We start from the raw sequence: 17,654 nt of genomic DNA, 5'->3' as shown, positions 1-17,654 counted from the left end.
AGCTGAGCTATCAGAAAGAGACTTTATACATGATTGTGTGAATAAGAGAGGGTGACTTGTGTGTTGGGGGGTGGGCATAAGAAAAGCCCACCATAAACGTCTCTGCCTCTTATTTCCAGAGAAATATACAGGGAAGGAAGAAATAGACTTTTTTAAGCATGCAGGACATAATTTTTGTTCTGATTACATAAGGATACAATTGCCTTTTCAACTGCTTTTATAAAAAGACACTTAAATCTAAATGACTCTGATGTCTATCCCCACAAGAGTCACATAATGATGCAGTCTTTTATTGGTTCTAGAAATCTGTTTAGATGAGTTTGTATATTTTAGAGTAGATATGTTTTTATAGTACTCTAGCATATTTGATTGCAATTTATAGTAGCTACTGTTCGGGGAAAGTCAGATTTATTTGAGAGTAATATTTGGAGAGAAGTTTGCTCATAGTACTGAGAAAACTCGTACAGAATTGATCTTTCTGAAATAGCTATTTAACTCCAGACCTAGTATCAAAAACACTCACTTCAAAGTTGTGGAGCATGAATGAAAACAACCAGACATGTTGTGGGGCGGAGCAAGCAGTTGGAAGGAAGGATCAGGATCATGAACAGTCTTCACATTTCTGTACTCACAGCTGACATCATATAAGACATTAAGGAGTGCTGTGAAACAGTCTTGCTGCCCTGAGAAGTCAGACTCTAGAGTCCAGGCAAACACAGATACTAGAAAGTAAGATAAACTTTCAGACAGTGGAGCCAAAGCTCAGAATCCTGTTCATTAAATGCCACCTGCATCGTTGGGGGATTCTTGAATCCTCCTTGTCCCAGAAGGTCTCCAGTTAGCCCAGGTGAGGAGAGAAGAACAGAGTGGGCATTTAAATTGCTTCTAAGGAGACAGAGTTTGTGGTTTGAATTCAGTCGAGAAGGTGGTTTGCTAAAACTGAGAACAGAAACAGAAGCAAAAACCCCATCTATAGCCTTGTGGGAATATAGCACAATCCAGAATTTCTGTGTCAATCGCATTTAGAACATGCATGTTTCAACTAAGGCATGCAGAAGCTGGGGAGAATGTATTCCTTCTGAGGAGGAAGAAAAAGAAAAGAAAACAAGAACCCACCATGATTCAGATTCTGGGATTAGCAGACAAGCATTGCACATCCCCTATTGTACTGAAACGCAGGGATGGGAAGTGGTCTCCCTATGTGATACCCACACCAGTAGCTTTAGCGCCCCCTAGGGTCTCATTGGAAATGATGATTCTTTAATTCTCAACGTGTTTCCAATGCACCCTGGAATTGGATAACAGTAGATGTAAAGAAAGTATCCTTGATAAGCAGGTAAGGGTAGGAAATAAAAGCTGTCAAAGCTAGAAGCTCTAGAATTGAGAACAGTGTCTGAACTAAAGGAGTTCGTTCAGTTGAATAGCAGAATGGAAATTAGAGTTACTGACTTTGAATGTAGAAATTACAGGAGGCACAGAACAGAGAGGAAAGAAAACACGGCAAGGGAGAATGAATCTTAAGGAGCGGTCTCCAGTGAGGTTGGAGACCTAGGAGTGACTGAAGGAAGGTGAAAACAGACACCTCCCCTAGACCGTATGGAAGACAAAGGAACAGGACTAATGCATAGTCAGCAGGGTTTGTGAAAGTTAGAAGCATGACAGTGCCTCTCCAGTGTGACAGTTAGTTTCGATTGTCACCTTGACACAATCTAGAATCGCCTGGGAAGAGAGTCCCAGAGATGGGTTTTCTTTACCAGGTTGGCCTATGGGAGATTTTCTTGATTGCCTTAACTGATGTGGGAAGACCCAGCCCACTGTGGACAGTGTCATTCCCTGGGTTTGGCAGCCCACTGTGGACAGTGTCATTCCCTGGGTTCAGTAGCCCACTGTGGACCACTTTGCAAACCAAATACCATAAAAGGCTTAATGCCTGGGTTTTTTTTTTTTTGTGGGTTTTTTTTTTGTTTGTTTTTGTTTTGTTTTGTTTTGTTTTTTTTTTTTTGTTTTTTTTGTTTTTGTTTTTGTTTTTTTTTTACCCAACAATTCTGTTTCTAGAGAAGTGTAAATTTATTGTGAAGGGTTGAGCTTGGTCTACCCCATTCATATGATCATATCTGAAACCCTCAAAATGTGATGATGTTTGGAGTGATGATGTCTAAAGAAATAACTATGATAACTATGATAAGATGAAGTCCTAATCCTGTGTGACCTGTGTTCTTATTGAGAGAGTAAGTCAGGACCCAAATACACATAGAGGGATGACCATGGGAGAACACAGACTTCACACAGCCATCTGTAAATCACAGCAGAAGCCAACCAGGTGAAAGACTGATGTTGTAGTCTCAGCTTCTAGGACTTAGAGATAATCTGTTTTGGTTGTTTAAGCCACATAGTCTGTGGCATTTTGTTAAGGTAACCTGAATGGTTTCATGTACCTCTGATCACACAAAAATGTGTATGTGCCTGCAGGGTTGTAGCAGCTTCAATTACAATAACTAAGTTTTGAAAATTGTTCAATGTCCCTTAACCAACAAATGGACTGATAAATTGTAACATGTATATATTAACTACTCAGCCGTAACATAGAACAAATTACATATGATTCTTGCAGGAATGATTCTCAAATGCATTTTGCCAAACGTGCTGGTTTCATTTCTTTTGCTTCCATGAAATATCTTGACCAAAGCTACTTAGGAGAAAGATGCCAGCTTATAATCCATGGAACCAGAGGAGTCAAGGGAGGGACTCGAAGCTGGACTTTAACATGTACAGCACCAAGAAAAACAATGCCCTCCCCATATTTTTTATGTGTTGCCCTTGTCTACAGTTTATGACCCAGCCCACGAAATGTTGCCATTCACATTTAGAATAGGGCTTCCCTCTCAAGACAGTCAAGACAGTCCCCCACTCACCCCACATACTCTCAGACCAACCTGATCTGAGTAATTTCTCACAATGACTCTCTTCCCAGTTCATTCTAGGCTGCGGCCAGTTGACTTTTAAAATTAACCATCGACTAAGTGAAGGAGACAGACTCAAAAGGTTTCATAGAATGTGACTCTATCTATGTGATAATATAAAATAAATACATGGAATTACAGAAACAAAAGCCACATTGATGGCCACTAGGAACTGAGGGTCAAGGACTGGATACGCAGGGCTTGTACGAGGTTGTTTGGAGGAGGAGGTGAAGAGGCTGTTTTGCACCATGACTGTAGTTGTGGGAGAATATGGTCATGTGCTTTATCTTTATAGATCAACCAGAACACCCTAAGCAGTGAATTTTACTATATGTATTTCTTGGTGTGTGTGTGTGTGTGTGTGTGTGTGTGTGTGTGTGTGTGTTTTGTGTGCATATACAGTCCTGTGGACAACATTAGGTGTCAATCCTCAACTATGGTCCACATTTTTTTTTTTTATATAAAGCCTCTGTTGGCCTGAAGCTCTCCAAGGGGGCCAGGCTGGCTGGCTAGCACCCTCAGGGATCTGTCTCCTTCCCCTGTGCTGTGATTGCAAGTAAGGGCCACCACACCCAGCAGTTTTTTAAACATAGGTTCTGGGGATTGAACTTGGGTCCTCTTGCTTACATGACAAGTACTCTACTGACTGAGCTATCTTTCTGTATCTCCCAGCCCCTACTATATATACATAAAAAATTTAAAGTTAATTAGAAAAGTAAAGACAAATAAAAGTAATAAGAAAATAAAGACAATTTTAGATAAATGAAAACTAAGGAATTTGTCACCAACAGGCCCATGCTATAAGCTAAAGGGCATTCTTTAAATGTCCTTTAAAAGAAAATGATACCAGATGGATACTCCATCTGCCTTGTAAAACACCCTAGGTATGATTTTAGCAAGGAATATAGAAGAGTAGAAAAATGATGTGTTTTAGAAAGCTCATAGAATTGAAGTTCAAACTATTCAAGAAAGAAAGAATGTGTCCATTGCCTCATTCATTTTAGCAAGATGTCTCAGGTGCCCAGTGTGTGTGTGTGTGTGTGTGTGTGTGTGTGTGTGTGTGTGTGTGTGTGTGTTAAGCACAGTTCTGATCCTGACCTATGCAATAAAGAATGCATGGCCCTTCACTCATGAGCAGTGGGGAAGGCAATCCTGTCTGTCTCAGCAGTAAGATACCATTGTGGCTACTGTCTTCACTGGCCAGTTCTGTAGTCACTCACTATTCTCCTCTGAGAGCTGCTGGCTCAAGCCTACTTTCTTTTTCTTTTAGGCAGCACTCAATCGGGGCTTTTCAAAGAACATGAAGCTGGAAGCTGTGAACCCTAGGAATCCAAGAGAGCTGTGTGTGGCCTCTGTGGTCAGTGTGAAGGGGCGGTTGTTATGGCTCCACCTAGAAGGTAGGTACAATAAGCTGCTGTCTAGGAGTACTTGGGGGTCCTCTCCAGAGGATGGGGTACAGGAAGATTCAGCACTCTCATAAATGCCCCTCTTGTTACCCTCTGTTTAAACAGATCTTAAATTATTCAGTGTTCTTAAATAAGTGAAACTAATCAAATACAAATTCATTCTGAGGCGCTCATCTTAACTAATAATTTCATGAAATGAGATGCTGGCGAGATAATTATGTTTGGAACACACTGGTCTTTTTACATCTATGATTATAAAAGCTAATGTTGCAATTAAATTAATATGAGTCACTAAAACTGGTATTTGAGGTCTTGGTCATTATGAGAATAAAATGATATATTTGCATTTTAATGTGGGCAATATCCTTCATTTTGTTTTCTTCTGTAGATGTTTAATTTTTCCTCAAAATACTAACTGATAATTTCTCTCTCCAAATACATTTAAGCTTTTTTTCTTCAATGATGTTGAAACTGTTCTTTACAGATACTTTATTTTAGAATATGCAGAAAATTCACAGTGTAATGTATTTTGTGAATAGAACATTTGAGATTTAGGTACAACATTGTGTCTTCCATGCATTGCATTTTGAATTAGAAATAATTAAAATGGATTTAATCTCTAAGGATTTCCAATCTTTTCATAACATAATGACAGAACTCAGATGTTTGATGCATATGCAACACAATAAGAACAGATAAGATTATAAGAGACTTCTAGGTCTCCTGGTATATATATGCATCGTTTATATCTTATGACCTGTTCCTGTCACTATTTGTCTTAGTTGCTTTTCTATTGTGATAAAACACCATGACCAAGGCAACTTATACAAAGGAAGCATTTGATTGAGCTTAGGACTTCAGAGGGTTAGAGTCCATGATGGTGGAGCAAAGGCTGCAGCATGACCCGCTGAGAGTTCACATCTTGACCTACAATCATGAGGGAACAGTGGGAATGGCAAGAGTATTTTGAAACCTCAAAGCCTGCTCCCCATGACATAACTCTAACAAAGCCACACCTCCTAATCCTTCCTGAACAATTCCAGGAGCTGAGGTTCATTAGGGACATTTTAATTCAAACCAATACACTTGGGAAAGAAGGTGTGGAAGAAAGGACTAGTCTTGGTACTAATATTGTGTGATCCTTATTTCCTGTGAAAGCAAGTCTGAAAATCACATGCCAAGTTCTCAGGTTAGTTTATAGTCTCATAAACATTACAGTCAAATAGACTGGAAGTTGTGAAGCAGTCATCTTAGATGTCATTGAGATGTCTGAGAATGGGTTTCACTTTGTGGATTCCTAGTGAATGGCTTCTGCTTGGAAGCAATCAAAGTCATGGGCAAAATGATGATACAGTTACAGAGGGGACACCTTTGGTTTTGCTGCTACTTGTAGGCTCAGATCAGTTGCTATTGGAGCCAAAAGATCACTCCTGTGGCTTCTCATCACTCACGTTTCTTCTATGTGTGCTGAGCCATGCTAACGAGACTCTGCATTAACTGCGAGATGTTAGAAATTGTGACGTTAGAAGCTCATGTTTCCTCTTTATTATTTAGCACATTATGGTTGAGATTCCGTGGCAGTCATTATTTATTTAGCAGTTTCTCCTTTTAGTATACTTTGCAGCTGTTAATTACCTAACACAAACAGCAGTAAGAGTGTCCTGATTTTTATAGCTGGAGAAACCAGCTAAGCCATTAGGATCTGCCTGGGAGTCATTTTCATTGCTCTTGACATTTTCTGGTGCTTAATTCACTAGATGCTGCAGCTTCCTACTTCTTAAGAGAGTGATGAGCAACATTTAATGCATGCATGCTTAACATTTTTGACCATACTTCTGTTGTTATTGTTCTGATCTTCTCAAGATACAAATTTTGGGTTTTACTGGAAAAAGAAAATCTACCCAAAACAAAAAACAACCCCACCTCACATCCAGTCTTATTATTTTTCTTTACAGTGCTTTGTGTAATGAAAACTAGGAAGCAAAAATTTGAAAAAAGAGTATCCATTTTCCAGACCTAATTTATATTTTTAAAAAGTGCTTGTAAGCAACTGGTTGAATATTTTCTAATGACTATTGAATAGTATATGACATTAATAGTCAAAATCATGCACCTGTTTCTTCACTTAAAAGATATTTGCTGTGACAGTGTGAGGACCTAAATTTGGCTGCTGAGTGTCCATGTAAACAGCTGGTCTAGACTGCACCTGTTATATTAGAATTGGGAAGGCAGAGGGAAGTATATCTCAGGGACACTCTGGTCAGCCAGTCTAGCTGTGTTGATGAGTTCCAGGTTCACTGGAGAGACCTTGTCTCAAAGTCAGATGGATAGTGATTAAGTAAGACACCCAACACTGTCCTTTGGCATCTATATGTGCATATTTATGTGTGTGAGAGTGTGCTAAGGTGTACACATACATACACACATGCACACACACACACATCATACATTAAATTCCAGACCATCTTCTTGGTTTCACATGAATTTGATTTTTATTTTGTTTTGTTGGGACTTTGACCTTAGAGGTCCTTTTACCTTCTAAAAGTGACAACTCAGTGGCACCGATTTCTCTTCACTTTACAATTTTATCTACACATAGCATCCCTGTCCTCAGTCCTGGGGATAAAATGGTAGAGCTTCATTATGGTCACTTTGTGGCTATTAAATTACTTTATAGGGTAATGATTATTCTGATTACAGGCCATTTATTTGACACTTTAAATTTATAAAAGTCTTTACAACAATTTTATTAGTTATTTCAATGCATTAAATCAGTTTGAAGCCTTTTCAGTGCATGGCTGATTGACCACTTTTAGGTAATTAAAATGATCATTTCTAGTTAATATTTGACTCCTTAAGAAACCAGATCATTCTTTAAGTATCTTTAGAAGGTCTTTTGTTAGAAAGAAATCAATGAATAAAGTATATGAGATTAATGTAATATTTTTAGTTCACACTGGAAAAGGATTCTAATTCTCACACACTACTGACAGGAAGGGAGACATATTGTAACAGGGATTAGTGTCTTGGGATGGACCCTGCATTGCCTTCTTTCTTCTCATTGTTCTAGTGAAGGTAATCCTGTCTAAAGCTATGAACACTATCCATAGACAGCGCCATACTTTCAATTTTGATACCTCCAGGACTGCAGCTTTGAGCTGGACTGCATGCTCATTGGTGGGTCATCTCACAAACTAGGGAACCTTACCCCAGGTCACTTTCTTGTGCAGCAGATGTGGCCTGGCGTTTTACGTGTTTTCATGGTTCTTTTGTCCTTAAGTGGGGTCAAAGCATTTTGTTGCCTTCTTTGGCCTCTCTTGTGTCATCATTTTCTCAGAGTCATTTCTTTTGGATACATTATGAGGTATAAGTTGCCAGTCCCTTATCCAAAATGCTTGAGAGCAAAAGTCTTTAGGATTTTTGAATATTTGCTTGTATGTGGGATCCACATCAAAATGTGAAATCATATCCCCCCTCCCAACCTCTGAGAGAGACAAGTTGGGAGAAGGAGAGAGGGAGGGGGGGGTCTGCAAGTAACTTTATGTGTTATTTTAAATAGACTGTACAAAATAACCAAGTTTCATGCTGGATTGATTTCTTTATGAAGTGTCATAATGGCACTCTGAAAGTTTCACATTTGGTGTCATTTTAGAAGTGCCTGGGCATGTGGTATTAAATTTATGCACATCACTGTGCAACATTACCAGCATCCATTTCTAGAACTTTCTTATCTTCAAATGGAAACTTGGTACCCATTGCACTAAACTCCCATGGATTTCACTCCAGTCTTTAGCAGCTGCTGTTCTGTCTCTATGAACTTCCTATAACCCCCATGGAGGTAGTCCTGCAGTATTTGTCTGACAGTAGTTTTATGCAGGATTTACTACTAATAATGATACTTTTATGCTTATATCCTATTCCATAATGATTTGCTCTTTTGTTCTTTTTTATGTTTATTTTCATTTTTATTTATTTATTTATTTTTATTTTTATTTTTGGTTTTTTGAGACAGGGTTTCTCTGTGTAGCTTTGCGCCTTTCCTGGAACTCACTCTGTAGACCAGGCTGGCCTCGAACTCACAGAGATCTGCCTGCCTCTGCCTCTGCCTCCCGAGTGCTGGGATTAAAGGCATGTGCCACCACTGCCCGGCGCTCTTTTGTTCTTTTTTGCCTGCATATGTGTAGCAGTGTGCATGTACGTAGTTCTTCTGTATGTAGGTGCACATGCGTATGTGTGTATGCACTTGCACATAGAGGCCAGAAATTGGTGTCAGTTTGCCCTCCACCTTACATATTGAAGCAGGGTCTCTCATTTGAACCCAGAGCTTGCTGATTCAGGTAGTATAGTTAGCCAGTTTCCTTGGGAGTTCCTGTGTCTCCTCTGCCAATGGGTCTGGATTACAGGCAGACCACCCAGCCCCGCTGGAATTTATTTGAGTGGTAGCGATCCAAACTCTGGTCCTTGTGCTGCTGTGGCAAGCGCTTGGCCAACTCATTCATCTCCTCAGCCCCATCTCGTCTCTTTAGTCTTCACAGACCTGCCTGACCACGTCATTGGCAAGATTATTAAGATGTGAGAAGCTCATGGTTTAGTCAGAGTTAAAACATCACAGTCAGAGTAGCACTCTCTTCCTGAATAGACGTGGCGCTTCTGTTTCTCATCCTCACAGCTTATTTTCTTTCATGAACTTGTTGTTCAACTGTGATGCAGGCAGCTTCAGTCTGGCTGGTGCTGAGTGTTGTTGATGTAGGGATGTCCACAGTTCCAGCTGAGGTAGCCCCTTTCCTGCACAAATCTGTTCCTTCAAGGATCCTAGTCTCCATTAGAAAGGGGGAGTACCCTCGAACATGCTATTATTATTTGTTCGTGTCATAAGCTATTCTGAGTGACCCTGTCCCCGTCTCTCCGTCGCACCCAGCACAGTGTCTACCCACAACCTCTTGTTCACTTTGTGTGCTCAGTGCTGCTGAACAAACAGGAAGAATAAATCCAGTTTGTTACAGAAACCAATAGCAGTCACAGGGGCCGCCATCTCTTAAGAACCGCCGTTTGGCCTTCAACCTTTCAGAGTAAGGTCTGTGACACTAATATGCTAACAATCGAAAACTCCTCAATTGGTTTTTCAAAATCTTGCTTGAGTTTCCATAACCACCTTTTACATCCGTCCAGTGTACCACCCATAGACCACATATAACCCAGGATAGCTATAAATGTGCCCAATAAAACTGTAACCCTAAACACTCTGAGATTACTTTTCATTTCTGTGACTTACACGTTTCTTCGCTGTGAACTTTGTAGTTGACGGTGCTACCTCACAGTATCACACAAAGTAAGTATATAGAAGCTCTTGCATCCTGTGGTGTGCCGGTTGTGTACCACTAATGATGTGTGACCCAAGAGAGTTCTTCACCTAGCACAGCCCAAAGAAAACAAAAGATTGACCACCCTGTGTCTATATCATAATCAACAAGAGTCCACATATCAGGGGCCCTGATGAGACCTTATATTTTCAAGTCCCTGGGAACTGGGTTTGGAAGCTGTATATTAAGCTGTCTCCCCTGGTGCTTCCTATGAACTCTAAGTCACCACCCACACTAGTTTGTCAAATTTGCCAGGTATCTTTGGTTCAGAGAGACCTGTTAGAGCCCCCTCCTGTTTTAGGAGACAGCACAGAAAACAGTATCTTACGCATTTCCATCATTTGTGGGAAAGTCAGGTAGTTAATAAACATTTTGCAAGCACTGCACAAATACAGTAAAGGAAAAGTGCTAATGTGAAATAAGTCTCTTTCAAGCCAACCCAGGTGGCTTGCACAGCTCCACAAAGGGGTATGACCTGTGGGAAATTTGTAGAAGACATACTGTCAAAGATCAGGCCATGAGAACAATCATAATAGTTTTTAGGTAGAAGAAAACGTTGCTTCCAAGGCAAGATCTTTTGGGGGAAGAGGTCATAAATCCAGCCAGATTTCTGTGGCTCTGTTAGTTGTTGCTTGGATAGATAGGTTTGTGGTGGCTCAGTTGGAATCATGGCTATGTTGCTGTTAATAACAGACTGGGGACACCCCTCTTGAAAGCTTTGCAGAGGAGCCATGTTGGGGGGGGTCACTTTGGTTTCTGTCATTGGGATAAGAGTGATTCCTGATGAACATATCCTTAAGAAGCTGAATCCCTAGATGAACTTGAGTCTGCTGCCACTGGCCTGCAGAACCTAGCCTGACCAGGCCTCTTGTGTGGTAACCATAGCAATTCTGCTAATAAGATGGGCTTCATAAGAGAAGGAGCCACATGCTTGATATGCTACCCCAAATAAAATGAAATTAGGAAGTGAACACTTCTGAAGTGCCAGGGGTAAGTCCCACATCTTATTACACTTACTAGTTGCTGCTTCTCTGTACCTCAGGTTACTTGTCTTGAAAATGGAAATAGAAAAGTCCCTGTTATTTTTTCAGGATTGTTGGGAAAAGCCCCTAGTTTTCAGGATTATTATGAACTAAACTCATGGGAAAAAGCTGGCCTGTAGTAAGAACTATGAATGTCTTCCCTGTGGAATGTGTTTCCCTCTATGTATACACACACATACAGAAACAGGTACACATATGCATGTATGCACACACACAAACACTTATACACATATATGCATATATACATGCACACACACACAAACAGGTACATACGCGTGTATGCATACACATGTACCCACGCATGCGGGTACCCCCTTCAGTTCCATTTGTACCATTTTCTTTCAGACTGTGTATTTCCTCTGACCTTTTTATTTTATTTATTTTCCTTGCTGGCCACAGTTCTGTTCTCTCTTTATTCCTTAGGAGTTTGGCTCCAAGGCTGACAAAGAAATGCTCCAAAGGCTCCTTTGTTGATTGACATGGCAAAGGGGACAAGCATGGCAGGTCAAAGCCGGGGCTCCATCCATCACCTGGTTCTAGTGACTCTTCCCTCATCTTACATTTTCTGTCTTCATCTTGTCTTGGAGACTGTTCACATTTGCTATGGCCTTTAGCTTTGCCTAAGAACATTAACCGAAGTGAAATTGTTCCCTTAAACGCCTCTTACCTTTTTCCCATCCCAGCATTTAGGCAAGATGAAGAAGTTGCACCGATAATTCTATTACTGAAGTAAATGAAAATCATTACTTGTATTGTGGTTGGCTCTGAGGCTTTCTCCCCTCGGATCTCTCTTCCCTGTGGTACCCCATAGCATCTCCACTCTCTAATCCACCTGTGCTTCTTCTCTCTCGTGGCTTGTTGGAAGTGATGTAATTGCATATCTTTGGGACTTTGGCAGGATTGTGTTCCACAGAATCTACCTGTGTCATCTCAACGTTTCTAGGTTTATACAGGTCACCATCTCTGTTGAAGTAGCCTGTGCTGTTGACTAGATTGAGCTGCATTATAAAGTTCTAGCAACCCCACAGGCAAACAGAGTCTTGGGAATCCACGATGGGAGAGCAAAGGTTACAGGAGATGGAAAATTGTCTCTAAGGTTCCTACAAATTCAGATGCTTGTAAATTTACCTCAGGACTACCAAAGCTCTTTTAGCAGTGGTTTCTTTATGGTCTCATTTTCCTTTCTTGTGCGGTATCTTGCATTTTATTATTTTGAACTTGATCGCAAAACAACATTTATGCACAAAACGCTTCTTTTCTTCTTGACTGTACTGGAGATTGTGGAAGCCATGTGTAAAACATCCACAAAGGTACAGTACCCACAAAGTATCTCACTGTTGGTCTTGTCTCGGGGGATACCACTGTTAGTATTTGACGTTTACTCTCAGATTTATTTCATGCGTACATAATTAGACATGTCTTCACCCCTTGAAAACAGAGTCGTGTGCTTTACACTGATGGGTTCAGCCTGTCTTTTCCCACTCTACGACACATCTTGGAGATCATTACATTAAGTATTTAAATAGCCGCAGAATGTTCCATCACTTGAACATACCCTACCTTATTTCAGTACTTTCCCAAGGAGGGGCTGTCTGCTTCCTGATGGGTCTTGAGGAGGACCTTCTAGACAAATGTGAGAAAGTGAAAGTGATGCTGACGAGATGCAGCTGAGACAGAGGCAGAACTCAGGCGTGGTCCTATCTAGAAGGGTGTTTACTTTTCATAAATACTTTTGTTTGTTCAGGAAGTTCATGCAGTGTGTTTTGCTTACATATGAAGTGATAGGTACTTGAGTCTTTGATGAAGCCTCTGGGATTGCTTCTGTAATCCCAGCAGTGCTGGAGCAAGCAAGCAAGAGCCCTGGACACATGCATCATTTTGTAAAGCTGTTGGGTCTCCAGGCTTGGAAATAATAAGCTTGCCCTTAAAAGGTTATCTGGAATCTGGACAGATGCACCTACACATCTGTGATAATCACAGCAATTGATAAGGCTGATAAAAGTAAATAAGCAATTGCTGCTACTCACCATCCACATTGACGTTTAAAAGATGAGGGTCAGGAAAAATTTTCCGAGGTGATACCCACATGGCTTACTTGAGCATGTATTTGTTCTCTCTCTCTCTCTCTCTCTCTCTCTCTCCTCTCTCCTCTCTCCTCTCTCCTCTCTCTCTCTCTCCACCCCCACTGTGTGTGTGTGTCTCCCTCTCTCCCCCACTCCCTGTCTCTTTCCTGCCTTGGTGTGGTATGTATGTGTGTGTGTGTCCCTCCCTCCCTCCCTCTCTCTTTCCCTCCCCCTTTGCTGTGGTATGTATGTGTGTGGCATAGGCATATACTCCAATTGCTTTTCTTCATCCTATTCACAGCCTATGTGTACTTGTGCAGATGGCAGAGAGGGACTTCGGTGCCTTCCTCTGCTTTCTTTCCACCGTAGTTCCTCAAGATATGGTCTTTCACAGAATCTGGAGCTTGCCATTTTGACCAGGCTGCCTGGCCTGGTGAATAAGCTCTTAGGATTTAACATTTGGGTGGGGAACATGAGGATGCAGAGACAGGTGGATGCCTGAGGGTCACTGGTGAGCCTACTTAGGATCTCAGGGTCAGGGACCCTATCTAAAAAACTAAGGTATAGGTGCATGTGGCCATTGACACTGGAGGTTGACCTCTTGGCCTCCACATGGGAGTGCACTCATACCTGCACACACATGCAACTGCACATGCACAAACATGAATACACACCTACACCTACACCTACACCTACACCTACACATACACATACACATACACCTACACCTACACATACACATACACATACACATACACATATGAGTCACTCCAGTCAAAGCTGAGAGACAAACACATCCTCTCAGGAAATCGCCTTATCTCTACTCTGGTTTCCCTATAGCTTTTGCTTTTGGCTGTAATGTTTGCTTTTGTTTAGTTGACAGTTACTCTTTGCTTGGTGTGGAACGAATTCTGTCATGGTGGCTTACAAGCTGTACCACATGTCTTTAGTTTCTTAGCTACTCTTAGGAAAGGGGACATCTGGTCCCTTTTTTGAGCATGTCTGGCCCTGATCCAATTTTTCCTAACAACCTTCTTCCCTCCTCATTTTTTAGGGCAATGTATATCTTTTTTCCAAACTCCTGTTTTATTTAAACTATCTCAGATTTTCACCGTTAAGTGATTTCAACATTTGTACCCATCTTAAGACTACACATTCTACAAGCTATCCTCTATACTATTACCGTGTTTTGAAATATTTGCAGGAATGCATTTCTGAGTCTTAGGGATGCTTTGTGTGTGTGTGTGTGTGTTTGTGTATGTGTTTCCTTCTGTTTATTTTTGGTACCCATTATGTTGGTTTCTTCTTTACACAGGTCTGCAGCCTCCAATCCCAGAGGTCATTGTAGACATGGATTCCATGGATATCTTCCCCGTGGGCTGGTGTGAAGCGAATTTTTACCCTTTGACCACACCACAAAAAACAGTTTGTAAGTGTTGTCCAGTGGGATGGGGTGATTGAACACATAGTGTCCACAATCTTGGTGAATAAATGGGCAAGTTGGTACAGGAGGTTGTGAAAAATAAAGGTTCTAGATGTTCTAAGGAATGCCTATGTTATTATTGTCTCAATTATTCTTTAAGTGCTGATATCAAACAAACATTTGGACATATTTTATAGGTGACAGTAAGGAGACAATTAATAGAGGCCACATAATCCATTGTTTTGATTTGGGAAACCAGAGATTAAACATCATATTTTAAATTTTCGTTTCCCCCAGTTTTTGAGGAAGGGTTTCACTATGTATCCCAGGTTATTTTTTATTTTGTGTGTATGTATGTATTTATGTGTGGATATATGTACATGTGAGTGACCATCTCTCCAGTTCCTCTGTAATATTTATTTCTAACAAATGATTATCACCTTTATAAAAAGGTAGGCCTTAGCTTGATTTATATACATTTTTGTTGTTAATCAGTCTCAACTCAGATAATTCCGCATTTTCTAAAGTCAGCATTTTTTATTTCTAAGACAAGGTCTCACTATGTAGCTTTGGCTGTCCTGGAACTTATTATGTAGACCAGGCTGAACTCAAACTCAAAAAAAAAAAACAAAGCCAGCTGCCTCTGCCCCCTGAGTGTTGGGATTAAAGGCATGCACCACTATGCCAATCATAGCATTTGTTGACAATAATCTACAGCTATTAGATTTTGGTGGGATAAGAGTTCAGATTTAATGCAAATATTGGAGTTGGACAAATGGCTTATTTCAGTTCCCAGCACCCAAATCAGGCAGCTCAAAACCACCTGAACCTCCAGTTCCAAGGGATCTAGATCCTTGGCTAGACTCATATACACATAACCCCACATAGACATACTTGCATAATTAAAAACGAAACAAGTCTTCAAAGAAATAGTGACACAGAGTGTTCTCATCTCCCCAGACCATTATTTGCTGGTTCATTTGCATATTTGACCATGCACATTGCCAACTGCCTGTCCCCTCCCACTAATGCAGCATCTTCTTTTCATTGAGGTTGACTTATTTTGGAAGTATTCTTCACCTTATCACAATTTCTGTTAAGTTTACAACAATTTATCTTAATGTGTGTTTATGTGCAGTACAATATGTATTCTCCTTATCTTCCTTATTAAAAGTGACATTTAACATAAAATAGTCAGTGTAGTGATAAGATTAAATGTACTTACAAAATTTTCATATTTGATAAAACCATATCTGTTTTATGCTAGTAGATAGTATGTAAATTTGTGGCTCAAGTCCAGCAACTTTTTAGTTATAAGAATAGACATGGGACTCATCTTAATAAAAAATAATAATTAGGGATTGGTGCTAAAAAACTATCCTCATAATTTAAAGGCTTAAAGGGCTTAGAGAAATGATTCCTGTCCTACTCAGAAATAATGAGGGGCTGGGGAAGCAGCTCTGTTGAGACCATGCACACCTACATGGCCACCTACCCAGCATGCACTGAAGCCTGAGCTCAGCCATGCCCAGCACTGCACAAACTGGGCGTGGTGGTGCATCTAGGTAATTCTAGTAAGTTGGAGGTGGGTCCTGGAGGATCAGATATTCAAGGTTGCTGGCAGCTACGTATCCAGTTCTAGACAGGGAGCACTTTTACACTAAGCTATTAAAAATGGACTAGCCTCACTAACAATGTCATTTTCATTTTGTATTCCCGTTTTACAGCAGAAAAGAAGAGAAAGATTGCAGTTGTACAGCCGGAAAAAAAGTATGTTTTTTTTTTTCTTCCCTTTTCCCCCTCCCAAGTTGCATAATTAGCTATAAAGAGCCTGAGTGTTAGTTAACAAGCATGTCATCATTGATGGTGACAGCTTTTATTCCTTGTGCAGTTATAATGTGCAAAATACAGAGTCCATTCTCAAAGTCTTCTACAGCCTCCATGATTATTTCTCACTTTTTAGTCCGCACTGATGGAAACGACTGTCTCTGGTACTGATTCTTGGTGGCCTCATATGACAAGTGTAGTTTATAGATGGGTGGGTGATCTGTTTTGCTGACCCTGAGTGCCTAGAGGCAAAAGACTTCAGTGTCACCTCGACCCCCCTGTCACACAGCTGCCTGAATGTGAGAAGCTGCTCTACCCCTTGACATCTTAACATCCCCATTTAAAAACAATACTTTTGAATTTTTAAAAAATATTAAATTTGGTTTCATATGTAAAAATTGTGGGTTTTTCCTGTTACGGTATAGATATAGGCTGCAATTTTAGGGGAATGAGTGTTTAAGGGTAAAGTGTTGTACATGTGGGCAGGGTGTATTTGAAAAGTTGGAATGTCTGGTGAATCTTTTGTGCGTTATAAAGTATTTAAAATACATCCAAATGTTCCTTCCATCTGAAGTGATTGTGTTTTCTTAAGGAACAAAAACATACGGTTATAAAGTTAACCGAAAACAACACCTTTTCGTGTATTCAGGCTTACAATTAAATAAAAGAAATGAAACAAATGCTTACACCAATTATTGACTGAGGACAATGGCTTTGAGGGTATTTTATGGTGGTCATCACTGGATGCCATGGGTCGGGCTTGTAACTTGGCTCCAGTTTGTCTATGTAACATGAAGTAGATAGATTGACAGTAGGCTCTCGATTGAGTCCTAATTTGCAATTCATAGATTAATGATTCTCTCACCTCACATGGATTGCTGGCCCCATCCCCATGATTTCTGATTTAGGCTATCTGGGGTGTGGTCTGAGAATCTAGATTTCTACAAATTCCCAGCTGATGCCAGTTCTGTGGGCTCAGGGAACCACAGTCTGTTATCCACTGCTGTAGAGGATGCTCCCCTCCCCATCTTAAGATATCTGCTGTGGTTTATTTGACATTTAGGTCAATTTTCAAAAACCATGATTGCTATGCAGGCAGCACGGATGAGTCCCAGTTTTCCTATGTTCCTGTAAGACTACACACACACACACACACACACACACACACACACACACACACAACCATTTGTTTATGAACTTTTTACCTGAACTCTAACAGAACAAGCCAGAATTAAAATTTTAACTATCACCAGTTTATAGTTTTTCCTCTTGAGTCTTCTTTTTAGTATGGCCATGACCCTCATAGGCACAGAGTAAGGATGCCCAAAGTCACTTCAAGGTTGTTTTCAATTAGACAATTACAGTGGAAAAGTCTGACATTAATTATGTGTCAGTTGTATCTAGAATGTAATTGAAGACATTATTCTAAGTTCAGAAGAAACTCATTGATCAGGGCTGTCCACTTGGGGAGCATTTGCACCCTAGATTTTTTAGGGTCATCAAATGGATTTGAAAACCAATTTTCCAAAATGACCTCCTTATTTAGTTTACTGGTGCTCTTCTTGTACACAC

The 17,654-nt window shown here is 40.4% G+C and overlaps 1 protein-coding gene across 3 annotated transcripts in view; it reads left to right on the top strand.

Moving 5' to 3' along the window:
- The window catches only part of Sfmbt2 (Scm like with four mbt domains 2), a 181,266-nt gene that overhangs the window by 125,242 nt on the left and 38,370 nt on the right, over positions 1 to 17,654 (top strand). For all 3 annotated transcript variants that reach the window (XM_036188305.1, XM_036188306.1, XM_036188307.1), the window contains exons 11-13: positions 4,231 to 4,357; positions 14,148 to 14,261; positions 15,983 to 16,025. In XM_036188305.1, coding sequence (XP_036044198.1) covers positions 4,231 to 4,357; positions 14,148 to 14,261; positions 15,983 to 16,025 — 284 coding nt within the window. The remainder of the gene's footprint in view (positions 1 to 4,230; positions 4,358 to 14,147; positions 14,262 to 15,982; positions 16,026 to 17,654) is intronic.

The sequence above is a fragment of the Onychomys torridus genome, chromosome 5, assembly GCF_903995425.1.
Source record: "Onychomys torridus chromosome 5, mOncTor1.1, whole genome shotgun sequence".
NCBI lineage: Eukaryota > Metazoa > Chordata > Mammalia > Rodentia > Cricetidae > Onychomys > Onychomys torridus.
Note: the sequence above shows the minus strand (reverse complement) of the source record. Positions and strands in the feature narration are given on the sequence as shown.